The sequence below is a fragment of the Sorex araneus genome, chromosome 11, assembly GCF_027595985.1.
Source record: "Sorex araneus isolate mSorAra2 chromosome 11, mSorAra2.pri, whole genome shotgun sequence".
NCBI lineage: Eukaryota > Metazoa > Chordata > Mammalia > Eulipotyphla > Soricidae > Sorex > Sorex araneus.
The window spans coordinates 24,015,147-24,027,700 of NC_073312.1; the positions used below are offsets into that span (position 1 = coordinate 24,015,147).

General features: G+C 46.7%; 1 protein-coding gene across 7 annotated transcripts in view; it reads left to right on the forward strand.

The window, feature by feature from the left end:
• Positions 1 to 12,554, forward strand: part of NT5C2 (5'-nucleotidase, cytosolic II) — a 147,080-nt gene that overhangs the window by 115,293 nt on the left and 19,233 nt on the right. For 6 of the 7 annotated variants that reach the window (XM_055119545.1, XM_055119547.1, XM_055119546.1 and 3 more), the window contains 4 exons: positions 6,106 to 6,223; positions 6,685 to 6,780; positions 11,352 to 11,443; positions 11,578 to 11,635. In XM_055119545.1, coding sequence (XP_054975520.1) covers positions 6,106 to 6,223; positions 6,685 to 6,780; positions 11,352 to 11,443; positions 11,578 to 11,635 — 364 coding nt within the window. Of the gene's footprint in view, positions 1 to 6,105; positions 6,224 to 6,684; positions 6,781 to 11,351; positions 11,444 to 11,577; positions 11,636 to 11,799; positions 11,940 to 12,554 lie in introns of those variants that run through there. The other variant, XM_055119551.1, reaches the window with a different exon arrangement.

Genomic DNA, 12,554 nt, shown 5'->3' on the forward strand with positions numbered 1-12,554 from the left:
TGTGTAATGCATATCTTTTAAAGTGTCGGTGTCTTTAAAAGATGTTTGTATCTTCAAGTCAGTGTTAAGACAGTTTAACTTTGAGAGTAGAGTAGGGTGTTGAAAGTATCCACTTACAGAACCAGCGTTTCAAAATTCCCTTCAAGGTTCAGGAACAAGGCTCAGTAGTGATGCACTTGTCGACGTATCTGAGGCCCAAGTTTGATGTTTGGCAGCGCGCGCACACACACACACAGAGATGGACACACAGACACACCTTCTGTTTCACATAGATTCACAAATCTCTCTCTCTCTCTCTCTCTCTCTCTCTCTCTCTCTCTCTCTCTCACTCGCTCGCTCGCTGTCTTACACACACACATGTTTCACATAGATTGCACAAACCTGGTTAGGTTTTCAACAGCATACAGTTGGTTCTTTTCTATATGGAGTGATAAAATGAGGTATTGCAAGGTTAAGAGTAGGTTGGTAGTTAAGTACAGGTAGACTTAGTTTAAACTGATACTTGAAAGTAAGATGAGATTGCTCTGGTTTATTTTTTAGGTCTTCCCTTAATTTTTTCTTTTTCACGATAGTTCAGTTGTAAATGCTTTGCTGTATTCTGTTTCTATCATGTAACTTCAAACGTGCTAGAGAAAAGAAACTGAGGCAAAAGTGAATACAGGGGCCGGCGCGGCAGTGCAGCGGGTAGGGCCTGCTGCCTTGCACGCAGCCACCATCCCCTGCTCCTAGCCCGGCTGGGGTGATCCCTGGGCACTGCTGGGCATGTCCCCACAACAAAACAAAACCCAAAATAAATGCATACTTCGATTTCTCTACTGGCTTGACATTTACGCATCACACTTGACGTAAATTCTAGGTTCAGGGTGCCAGAAAAGAAATAGTGCCCTGTGCTTGGGCTTATCTTCGCTATCCCGCCTTGTTCCTGCTAATTCGGTGAACTTTAGTGATGGTCCGAGGCTTCCAGAGAGGAGAGTAGCTCCTGCCGGTGCCCGTAGCCAAATGGTGTCTCTGTTCCACCCGTCACGGCAGTTTTAAAACCAGTTTTTGTTTTCGTTTTGTTTTGTTGCTCTGTTTGTTTTTTTTAACAGGCGAGCCGGTGTGAGCCCTTCAGGACTGGAGTGGCACTCTGCACCTGCGTGTGCCCGCCGCGCCAGCGCTCCTTCGGGCGGCAGCACCCTGCTAGGCCGGGGCCTCTGTCGAGGTTTGCCCTCTCTTTTCTAAAACCTCTAAACTGCCATGCCGTGTGCCTTGGTGGAAAAGGTAAAAAGTGCATGAGAATTCCAGACTCCCCTGCCAGAGGGACTGTCCCCTCTCCCCGGGTCTGGGGTCTGTCGGGAGCGAGTGGAGGAAGGTGGCATCTTCCCTAGCCAGGGACCCGAAGGTGGCAGTGTCGGGTTGCTGTTGCCCCTGCAGGTTCCGGAGCAGAGACATCTCTCTGACCCGCAGTGCTACCCTCCTGCGTGGGCCGGGCCCCTCCTTGGGGCTCTGGCCTGTCAAGTGACCTTTTCCCTTTGTCCCTGAGTATTGTGTAAAGGAGGATAGACCCGAGGATTCTTCTTGGGAAGGAGCCGGAGCAGCGAATGCGTGAGATGCACGCGTTCTCTGAAGTGTGGGTGGTGCTTTGGGGTCCATGGAAAGAGTGGAGCTTGAAGCTCCGCTTCCTGTGCTCACTGGTGAGGGAGATGGAGAGGAGATGGTGAGGCAGCGTGGAGGGGGTGCGCCCTGACGCGTCCCCCCGGCTCTCCCGGGCCTGGTTGGTGAGAAGAGCAGGCTCACACGCCTGCAGAGGGGCACTTGGTAGGCGTCCGAAGTTGGCAGGTTTGCTGCCAGCTCAGGGCAGGTAGGGATCATTCTCAACCAAGAGTTGGGGCTGGCGTGGACGGTTGTGTTCCACGGAGCTGCAGTTCAGCTTCTCCAGCGCTGGCTGTATGGTTGAGTTCTCTGGCAGGTGATTTAATGCCCCGGGAGTTCATGTTGCTGAAATGATTATCTGGGGAGCAAGGAGAACATGTCGGTAGCTTGTAGGTCTTAGTGACTGATACAGAGCTTAGCGCGACGGTGTTGTCTGGGTTGGAACTCAGGCTCTGCTCAGCCCGTGCCCACCTGTGGCAGCAAATCACTTTGGACTCGATGAAAGAAATTGGAGGGAGTGTATTTCACTAGAGTGCTTTAATGCCAGCCATAATTTTGAATGGTTTATGTAATCCAGAAATTAATTTTAACTATGGTAACAAGCCCTTGCCACAGAGAGCTTTGCATGAGATGTGGGGAGAAAGAAACACTGGCTCTGTTGGATTTTCTGTGCTTGTTATATAACTTTAGGTCAGCAAATGGGGAAAATACATCATATTTTCTGGAAGTATCCTAAGCTCTTTGAGAGAAAGGACATCTTGAGGTACTTATTCTATGAGGTGTTTATTCTAGATGGAATTTCTAGAAAGTTGGCCCAGTTGAACCCTTGGGACAGTACCCTGCAGTGAGCACAGCACTTCACTTCCAGACTCCAGGGCCCGTGTGGGTAAAAATGGGGCTTGAAGCCCCTCCCCCAGATGTATTTTGCTCCTCTAAAATTTAGGAGTAAATTGAATTTTAATCCAGATTATCTCATAGACACAAGGTTTTGATCATCAGTTACTTCAGTTCTCCAGAGTTGATTCTTAGGGGGAGTTGCTGACTTAGGGGTGAGCCTGCCTGGGACGGATTAGGCTCTTTTTATCACAGCAACAAATGATCCTTTTGAAAAATAACTTGTTGGAATAGTTTATATGGGCTCAGTCCAACTTAAGAATTAATGTCAATGGATTGTCCAAGGTACTGGAATATAATTGCGTTTTGTTTCACTTGATGTTGTTTGAAATAAGTGGGGCTTTGTTGGGATTGAGAAGTAAGCTTCGGGGCGAGAGCGGGTACAGTGGTTGGGGCGCTGGCCTTGCACGTGACGGACCCCAATTCAACCCCCAACACCCCTTATGGTCCCCCAAGCCCCCCAGGAGTGATTCCTGAGTGCAGAGCCAGGTGTAAAGCTCGACACTGTGCCTCCCTGCCCTCTGCCCCACCAAAACAACAGCAAAAATAAAATATTTTGTGGAAGTAGTGTTAAAATGAGATTTACTTTGTATTGAGGGAGATACATCGGGTGGGGCAGGAGATAATTAGTTTTCTGTTCTCAGAAGGTTTCAGGCCTACATTACTAGGTCCTGTGCTCTCTGGTTTTATGGCAATACACCGGCATGCCCAGGACATTGTTTCTGTGCCTCATCTATAGCACAGTCCTCCCTCTTCATAACGAATGTTGTCTAGATGCAGGGGGTTTTGCTTGAGGAGAGTGGTGGAGATGGAGGCATGCGACTGCGGCGAGGGAAACAGAGCCAGTTTGGGAAAAAGTTGAAATATGTTAGCATTAAATTAGTTGGAAAATATTAGCATTAACATCAGCATTAATTTTTTAAATTTTATTTTTATAAGGTCGTTCACAGTGATTTATTACAGTTAATATTCCATCACCAATCCCGCCACCATTACACCTTCCCACCACCATATTTCCAATGTTTCCACCTTGAACCAACCCCAAACCCTGCCCCCATAGCAGAACCGAAATAATTTATTTTGTATTGCTTGTTATGAATAATCTGCTAAAAATGATCCAAAAAAGTTTCCTTAGAGGAAAGTGTCTGAAAATTGTTGTGTATTTCACCCTGGAGCCATTAAGCCCTTCTATAAGAGATTAGTAACATGTTGTTAAAGTTTGTGTGTACATATATATAGAGAGGGGGGGGGAGACAGGGGAGTGGGGAGGGGGAGAGAGAGAGAGATTTTCCCCGAGATTGGTTGCCTTCTACTTTAAACCCCATCAGATGTGGTCTGCCACTCCTGGTACATCGGTGGTGTAAAGTATGAGATACCTTGCGGCATTAAATTGTATGACAACGAAAGAGGCAACAGCTTCTCTTGGGATTATTCTGCTGAGCCTCAAGCCTCTCTTCAAAGCCTTAGATGTTTAGTCTTTTGTAACTACATAAATATTTGTGAAAGGAATTGCATGCTCAGTGTGCCATTTTAAAATATTCAGTTTAATCCAAAAAATAGATGACCATTAATATGTAACAGATTTGGAGGGCCCACTATAGTCATCTTTGCCCCTTCTTAGCTCCTCACTTCCCTTCCCTGGACTACGGGAGGCTGCCAGTGTTGACTCTGTTATCCTTCCTAGACATACTCTAAAAGATTGTTTTGTTTTATTTTCAAATACTGGTTTTCGGAATGAAAAGTTGAATCTTACTCATTAAAACCTTAGCACCAGCTTGGAGAAGCAGACTAATGGCAGTGAAAATTGGTTTGTGTCATAGGTAAAATAGAACTGTAGATCGGACTGTAATAGTCGCATTATGACTAGAATGGATTATTTTGGCCTCCTTACACATTAGCAAGATTTTAGCTCTTTTATTTCTAATATGGCTCACCTGTAACCAGAGAGTGATGGAAGGATGCCTATTTAAATATTTACTTTGAAGGAACCTATTAAAAGACGCAGCTACTGAAAAAGCAGCTTTTTCTTTATGCTGACTTACATGTAATTCTGAAAGGCTTAAAGAATTTTTATTTTGATTGGGGGCCGTTGCCCCTAGCAGTGCTCAGAGACTGCTCCTGAGTCAGCGTCAGGGTCGCTGCTGTGCTGGAGCAAACCTGCGTCTCCTGGGGGCAGCACTGGTGCCTCCCGCCCTGCAGTGCTCTGTGAACTTCAGGGGTTTTTCATCACATAAGATCTCCTTTCTTTTTTTTGTTTTTTGTCTTTTGGGTCACACCCAGAGATGCTCAGGGGTTACTCCTGGCTCTGCACTCAGGAATCACTCCTGGTGGTGTTTGGGGTACCACCGTATGGGATGCCAGGGATTGAACCCGGGTTGGCTGGTGCAAGACCAACACCTTACCCACTCTGGCCCCTAAAAATTCAGATAGATACAGTAGCAGGGAACACCAAAATCTGTTTTATGTCCCTTGTAAAATAAAACTCAATATGCTTTTTTGGCAGAAAAGGATGGATGTGTGCACTTGAGTACGTGCACACACACACACACACACACACACACACACACACACACCTGTCTTCATCCTTCTATAATCATGTCTAATACAATGAGTCTTAATTTCCAGATCACATTCAAATTTCTTTCATTGTTCTAGACACCCTTTTATTGTTTTTCACAGTAAAAACTTATAAAATTTTGATGGTTATGACATTGTTGGGCAGATAAGAAGAAACGTTGTCACTCCTGACAAACAGAACTATGCTTATTGAAGTATAAAACAACTTTCAGGCCAAATGGAAGTTTAGACTTATTTTGCAGGGCTTTGTGGTTGGCCCACACCCAGCACTAAGGGTTACCCCTGGCTCTGAAGTCAGGAATCACTCCTGGCAGTGCTCCGGAGACCACATGGAATGCTGGGGATCGAACCCAGGCCGGCTGCGTGCCAGGCAGACGCCCTGCCTGCCTTACTGTCACTCCGGCCCAGGAGACTTACATTGAGGAGCCCGTTGTGAAGAAGCCCTGCGCCAGCCGTGCATCACAGAAGTCTTTGACCCCCACACCGCCCAGCCACTCTCCTGCTTCTTAGCTCGTGGTTTATACCATACTACGCTTTTTAAACTGGGGGGGTTGGGGGCACACCCAGCAGTGCTCGGGGCTCAGGAGTTACTCCTGGCTGGGCCTGGGGACTGTATGGGATGCAGTGGATAGAGCCCTGGCCCACTGTGTGCAGGCAAGCGCCTTGCCCACTATACTTCCACTCCGGCCCACGTTACGCATTTTAGGGTTTTTCTTCTCGCCTTGCAAATGCTGTGAAAGAACGCAGAGGAGGGGAGGTGTAGCTCAGGTTTCTGAAGGAGGGGACTGTTCTGGAGTGCCCGGGAATCCTCTGTCACTGCTCTTGCTGTGCCCTGTGCTGTTCCACAGTGTGACGGTGGAGTGCTAGTTAGTAACTGCTTGGGGCAGCACAGAACATGGAGTTCTGAGGAAAAAGAGAAAACGGGCAGATTTGGGAGACAGGAGAAAAGGTAGAAGCTCACTGGTTTGCCTCTGCTTTAATTGGAAACTTCCTGTCGTGCAGTGTACAAGTCTCCGGAGTACGAGTCCCTCGGCTTCGAGCTCACCGTGGAGAGGCTGGTTTCTATCGGCTACCCCCAGGAGCTGCTCAGCTTCGCTTACGATTCCACGTTCCCCACCCGGTAACTACTGAAGACTTTTTAGGGCTTTTTTTGCATTAAGATCCGATGCTTCCTTCTACCTCCCAAATTAGTAACTCCAAAATCACCCTCGGCCAGTGACAAACAGGAAGACATGAAAAGGGTTTTTGATCCTAAGAGCACCCCCCTTCTTTCTACTATTCCTGAGCTGAACTTGGTGCATTAGTTGAAGAACGCCTGTTGAGTTGGGGATGTAGCTTGGCAGAGGCACCTTGCATGTGGGTGGGGCCCTGGCCAGCCCGCAGCACACACCACAGATCTGTGTGCAGGAATGAAGAACCGGCAGGCACCTCTGCCCTCTGATAATCGGAGAGCGGTTATATGTTTCTGTGGTACGCTTAACTGGCCATCAGGAGCCCCTTGGCAGTTTGCATTTCTAGCTTTCCCCTCATTTTTTGGTGTGTGCTGTGCTGGGAGTTGATTCTGTCTTCATTTTCATCTAGGGGACTTGTCTTTGACACACTATATGGAAATCTTTTGAAAGTTGATGCCTATGGAAACCTTTTGGTGTGTGCACATGGATTTAACTTCATAAGGGGGTGAGTACAAAGAACCGTTAGTGGCTCTGTTTCCAGTCACTGTGGAGATGACACCATCTCCCGAATGTAACATTGGTTCCTGTTCCTTATCGCCAAAGAGCAGCTCTTTTGCACAAGGTTACTTGGAACTTATTAGGCTCTTAGAACCCAAACTGACTTCTAGTTATCAATCATATTTTGAGAATCTATTAATTACATAGCATCCAACAAAAGTAATCTTGAAACTTGCCCCAAAAGTAGTGGCTTTGGCTTCTTGGAAATTCTAAGATTTTTATTTTCTCCTTTTTAATACAGTTCTCAGGTAGCTGCTCAGAAGAGGTATGTATGTAAAAGTGCTTTGGGAAGTTAAAACTACAGCAGTGTAAATGACTAAGACTTTTAATACCTAATACTTTATTTTTATATTCTGTTAAATAGCTTTAGGTATTTAGCTATTTAGGTGATCATGTGGTCAAATTTTTAAACTTTGGGGTTAAAAATGAATGGTGGTGATAATATTTAAACCATACACAAATAAACTTTTTTTTGGTTTCATTTTGGGGCCACACCTGGCAATGCTCAGGGGTTAGTCCTGGCAGTGTTCGGGGCTCCATATGGGATGCCGGGGATCAGTGCTGAGTCAGCCCCATACAAGGCAAATGCCCTGACCACTGGGCTATCTCTCCAGCCCCAAGTTTGGATGTTCTATCCTTTTGAATTTTATCCTTGGAGATAAAATTGAGTGTTTTTTTAGTGAAGCATCCCAGTTTTGTTCTTTATTTGGGAGGAGGGAGTTTGAGCCACATCTGGCTGTGCTCAGGGCTTATTCCTGGCTCTCTGCTGAGGGCTCTCTCCTGGGGATTGAACTGGGGTGCTGTTGGAAGGCAAAGGCCTTAACTCTGTACTATGTCTCTAGGCACCAGCGTCCCACAGGTTTCTTTACAGATCAGAGCACCTGTGCTGGGGAGGGGAGGTCGTACCCAGGACGTATTGATGCTTTGCATTCTGGAGCCTGTTTCACTCCTGGCATCACCCAGATCCCCCATGCAGCACTGGGCGTGGTTCTAGAGCACTGCACCAGGATGACATTCTTCCTTCTCTAAAGGAAATGAGTGCCCCAAACGAGCAGTATCTCTACTTTTATGCTGATTTATTACTGTCACTGTATTAGGGTCAGAGCAACTTTGCCTAAAACCAAAATAGATTGTATGCTAGTCTCTTGTGTAACTTTTCCATGTAGTATTCTCAGTGGCAGAGTAGTAAAACCAGTCTTTTTTGTTGAATGTCTTTTATGACATTATGAGGCAGGAACTGAACTGTAGCGGTTTCCTGAAAATCTGAGTTCACGGCAATGAGCTATGTGAAACTGAAGCATTGATGCCAGACTCTTTAGCTGGCAGGACAGTGGCTCGGAGATGCCGCGTGTGTGTAGTGAGACTAGAATAAAGTCAGCATCCCACCTTGGCACATCTGGACTGGCAGTGGTTAAATCATCATTTCATGCTTTTGGGTTTGTTAATAAGGACCTGCAAGTCCCAGGAAGCAGGATTTAGATTGTGAAGTAACTGAAACTAACACTAGCATCCAGAGCTAATTTATTTATGGTTATTGTCACAATAATTAAGAAATCCAGTGGCGATGAACCAGAATTCTAGTTTATTAATGTTTGCAAAAGAACTTGGTATGGCGGGTGGTAGGGGGTGGCGGTGGGAGAAGAGAAAGGGAAGAGAATTAGTTGTATAAATTTGAATCACAAGTCAGGTTTGCTAATTTAGGAAAAGAAGACCCCAGTTGGGGAGCGAATACAGGGTGTTAAAGTGCTTGCCATGTATGCAGCCAACCTTGGTTTGATCCCTGGCACCCCATATGGTTCCCTGAGCATTGCCAGGGGTGATCACTGAGCACAGAACCAAGAGTAAGTAAGTCCCAAGTACCACTAGATATGGCCCTAACACCAAAAGAAAAAGGAAAGGAACATAAGCATGTATGAGTGGATGTCGCTATTCAAACAGCATTTAGCACTGTGAAAATAAAAGGAGTCATATGGGAAAGCCACAAAGGAAGGAACCTGAGGGTGGAGGGGAGGGTGAACGGAGTCAGTGTTGCCGGACACCAAGCCCTCAGGGCCTGTCACAGCACCATCCCCTGTTGCTTTACCCGCCTGCCAGTGAGTTAAGACTTCTTAGTTTGGAAAATAATAAAGATTTTTTAAGTTTCAGAATAGGATAATTACACTAGCATGATTTGACAACTTAAAATGTAATTGTTTATATTTTATATATGTGTCAGTTTGGATTTTAATTGCCTAATAAATAATTCAGGGGCCAGAAATTAAGGATTAAGGCGACCTGTCTAGCATGTCGCCGACCCTGGCTCAATCCCTGGCACCACATAGGGTACCAGGAGCACAGAGCCAGGAGTAAGCCCTGTGCACTGCAGAGTGTGTCCCCAAAACAAGCAAAACTGAATTATCCTCATGAAAGGAATTGCTTTCTAATAACAGATGATAGGAAAATAGACCTAAGGGACAGTTTCATTTTTCTAAACCTGACCAAAGAGAGCATATAATTACTATTACCTTCGCCCTAATTTTTATAAGCAGAGAGCCTCAGAAGACTATAGAAATGAGATACGATAGCTATTCTTTGAGGAGGTATCTCTTAACGTGAAAGCGTGACCAAGACAGGGAATTAATGTGAGTTTATTTCCTACCTGGAGTTTATACTACTGATAGTTGATGAACACAGATTCATGCCGTGTGTTTGAGTAGGAATGTTAAATTTGATGCCTTATTAGGTTAATCTCCATATATTCACTGGGAAATATGTGCATTTTTTTTTATACCATAGTCCTTTGAAGTACTATTGATTTCACTCTGCAAAATTTTCATGTGTCTCTTAATACTACTTGTCGGTCTCACTGGCTCTCTCCTTAGCCCCTAAATGTCCTTGATTCAGGGTTTGAGCCCAGCCTTCTTCCCTTCTCTCCTCTCCTGCTCCCACAGTCTCTGGCATAAGGGATCTGTTCTCTCAGGTCTGAGTTGCTCTTGGAGTTTCTTGACCTGTGTGCTTGGTTGCCTGTGAAACACCTGGTTACTTCGAGTTTAGTGTGGCAGAGTAAAACTCCCGCATCTTCCTCAGCTTCAGATGCTGTTCCCGGCTCCACCATCCTCTCGAGATGCATTCGTGTGAGCGCCTGGTCTCAGACTTCTGTCGCTCCGCAGCGGCGTGCCCAGGGCCGCCCGCCTGGCTCCTTGTTCCCTGGCAGTGTCCCTTCGTCCCTTCATGCATTCTCCCTGTTGATCGCCTTCCCGCCACTCTTGGACAGACGGCTCTCGTGGGAACTGCCGGAACCACCACCTTTTCTGTTCCTTTGCTTCTGTGTCACTTGGCTTTTGCTGCACAATAAGTGACTTCAACACTTAGTATCTTAAAACAGCAGCCGTTTTATTTAGCTCGAAACGCGGAGTTAGCTGGGCACTTCATTCCGAGGTCGTTCAGCGGGGCTAGGACAGCCTTGCTCCCACCCTGGCCCGTGGGGGTGTGGCGCTCCGTGTTTCTGGGCAGCCGGTGGATTGTTTCGTTCTCATGTACGCGGTTCTGTGTATCGCTGCATTGGCACACCCCAAACATGGGTGTTTTTCAAGTCTTTCCTTGGATCCTGTTGGGTGCTGTGAGAGCCAGCTGGAGGCACGGCAGTCACATTACCAAGGCCAGGAAGAGTTCGTAGCATTTTTGGCAGTGCCAGGAATTCAGCCAGGGCCTCAGACGTGCACGGCAAAGTGCTCTGCTGCTGCATCCCTGGCCCCACTATAGCCAGGTTTGTAATAGCACATTTTCTTCCTCTTTTTGAGGGGGATGGGGACGTGGGGGTCACACTCGGCAGTGCTCTGGGGCCTGTTCCTGCTTCTGCAACCAGGGATCACTGGAGGCCAGGCTTAGGAGACCACGCCGGGCACCGGGGCTCGAACCCGGGTCAGATGTGTGTAAGGCAAGCGCCCTACCTGCTGTACTATCGCTCTGGCCCACATATTCTTCATCTTACTCTAACACTTGTTACTACTTTAATTGTGCAGTCTGACTAAAATAGTTTTGTCCCACTGCTGCCCTCTGTTGCCCTTCAATAAAGTGTAAGAACAAAAGCAACAGTCTGCTTCAGTCGTCTCTGGCTTCATCTTGTCCCCGGCCCCTTCCTGCACTGATCTACAATGGCTGGTCTCTGCCTCAGTGCTCAGGAGTCCTTGCTGGACTATCCTCCTCTGCCTCCTTCCTTTCCTCAGTCCTCTCTGCCTCTTCCGTGTGGTATTTATGTGTGTGGTTTTTATTTTTTAATTCTTTAATTTTTAAAATTTTTTACCTTGTTGCAGTTGTCTTGCATGTAACTCACTTCTCTTACCTTACTGAGACCTTTTTTAGGGCTGGACCCCGGACCTCATCTCCATAGCTGCCCACGTGCACTGTCTGGAGCCCTGCCAGGCGTGTGTGTGGCCAGCAAAGTTGTAGAGTGAAATTTTTGAGTGATGGATATTTCTTACGATTATCATCATGTTACTGTTTGAATGTTAGTTAATTTTTTCAAAACTTTTCTTTCAGACCGGAAACTAGAGAGCAATATCCAAATAAATTTATCCAACGAGATGATACTGAAAGATTTTACATTCTGAATACACTGTTCAACCTACCAGGTAGACCCCGCCTATGTTTCCGTGGACTGATGCTTCCCCTCGGTTCGCGATTCTTGTCCTTGCTCAAGGGAGATGGTGACGTCCCTTTGCCTTTCCCCGCGGGGGCTTATGAATACCTGTTCTTCATTTTTCAGAGACCTACCTGTTGGCCTGCCTAGTAGATTTTTTTACTAATTGTCCCAGATACACCAGGTATGTAGAATCTATGATTTTCTCTTTGGATCAATTGATTTTGAAATGAATGTACAGGGTTTTAGAGAACTGGCCATTGTAGGTCTTTTCTGCTTTTCTGAAGTGAATTTAGTGCTAGTGAGAGATGCCACATTGCCAGCCTGAGAGATGGGACGGCACCAGCAGCTTCACGCAGGCCCTCACCTCCCCCGCGGCCCCTCCCTGCCGCTGCTGCAGCCGTGTTCGGAAGGGACCACTTCTGATTGGCTTCTCCTGGGGATGAAGACGGCCAGCAGCGGTGCTAATTGTGACAACTGAGTGGGAGGTTTGTGTGATGCTTATCTGTCCAAGCAGAATTACACTGAAACCCCCCAACTCATTTCACAGCAGCTACCCAGGAGCCACTCAGGGAGGGTGATCCGGTGTCCCTCCCAGCCCCCCAGCCTTGGTGGAGGGATAGAGTCACCTCCGTCAAGAATAGATGCACATTATTGTTCACTGCAGTAGATTATTATAAATCAAGAATAAGCCATTCACTATGAAGAATAAATGTAGAGGACAAGGAATCCTCTCGGAGGTGACATTTTGCCCGTCTTGAGCCAGGGAATCCTCAGGTTTCCAGGGGGACTGTCTGATGTTGCTGAACCTGCAGCCACGGGCGCCGGGTTGGTTGGCTCACCTGTCACCCTCCTTAGGCCTTTTCCGTTCAAGGCACTGGGTTTGGTGGAGCCGACCCTGAGACTCTAAGCTAGCTAGAAGACAGGCAAGCGGTGCCTCAGAAAGGCCGAGTGGAGGGAACCGAAATGACCACTTTTAAGGGATTTTTGTTTTTTGTCTTTTTCTCTTTTTTTTTTTTTGTATGCAAGCTTTTTTTTTTTTTTTTTAAATGATGAGCTCAAGAATCTGATCATTTTGGAACTGCCCTTTAAGCTGCCCATCA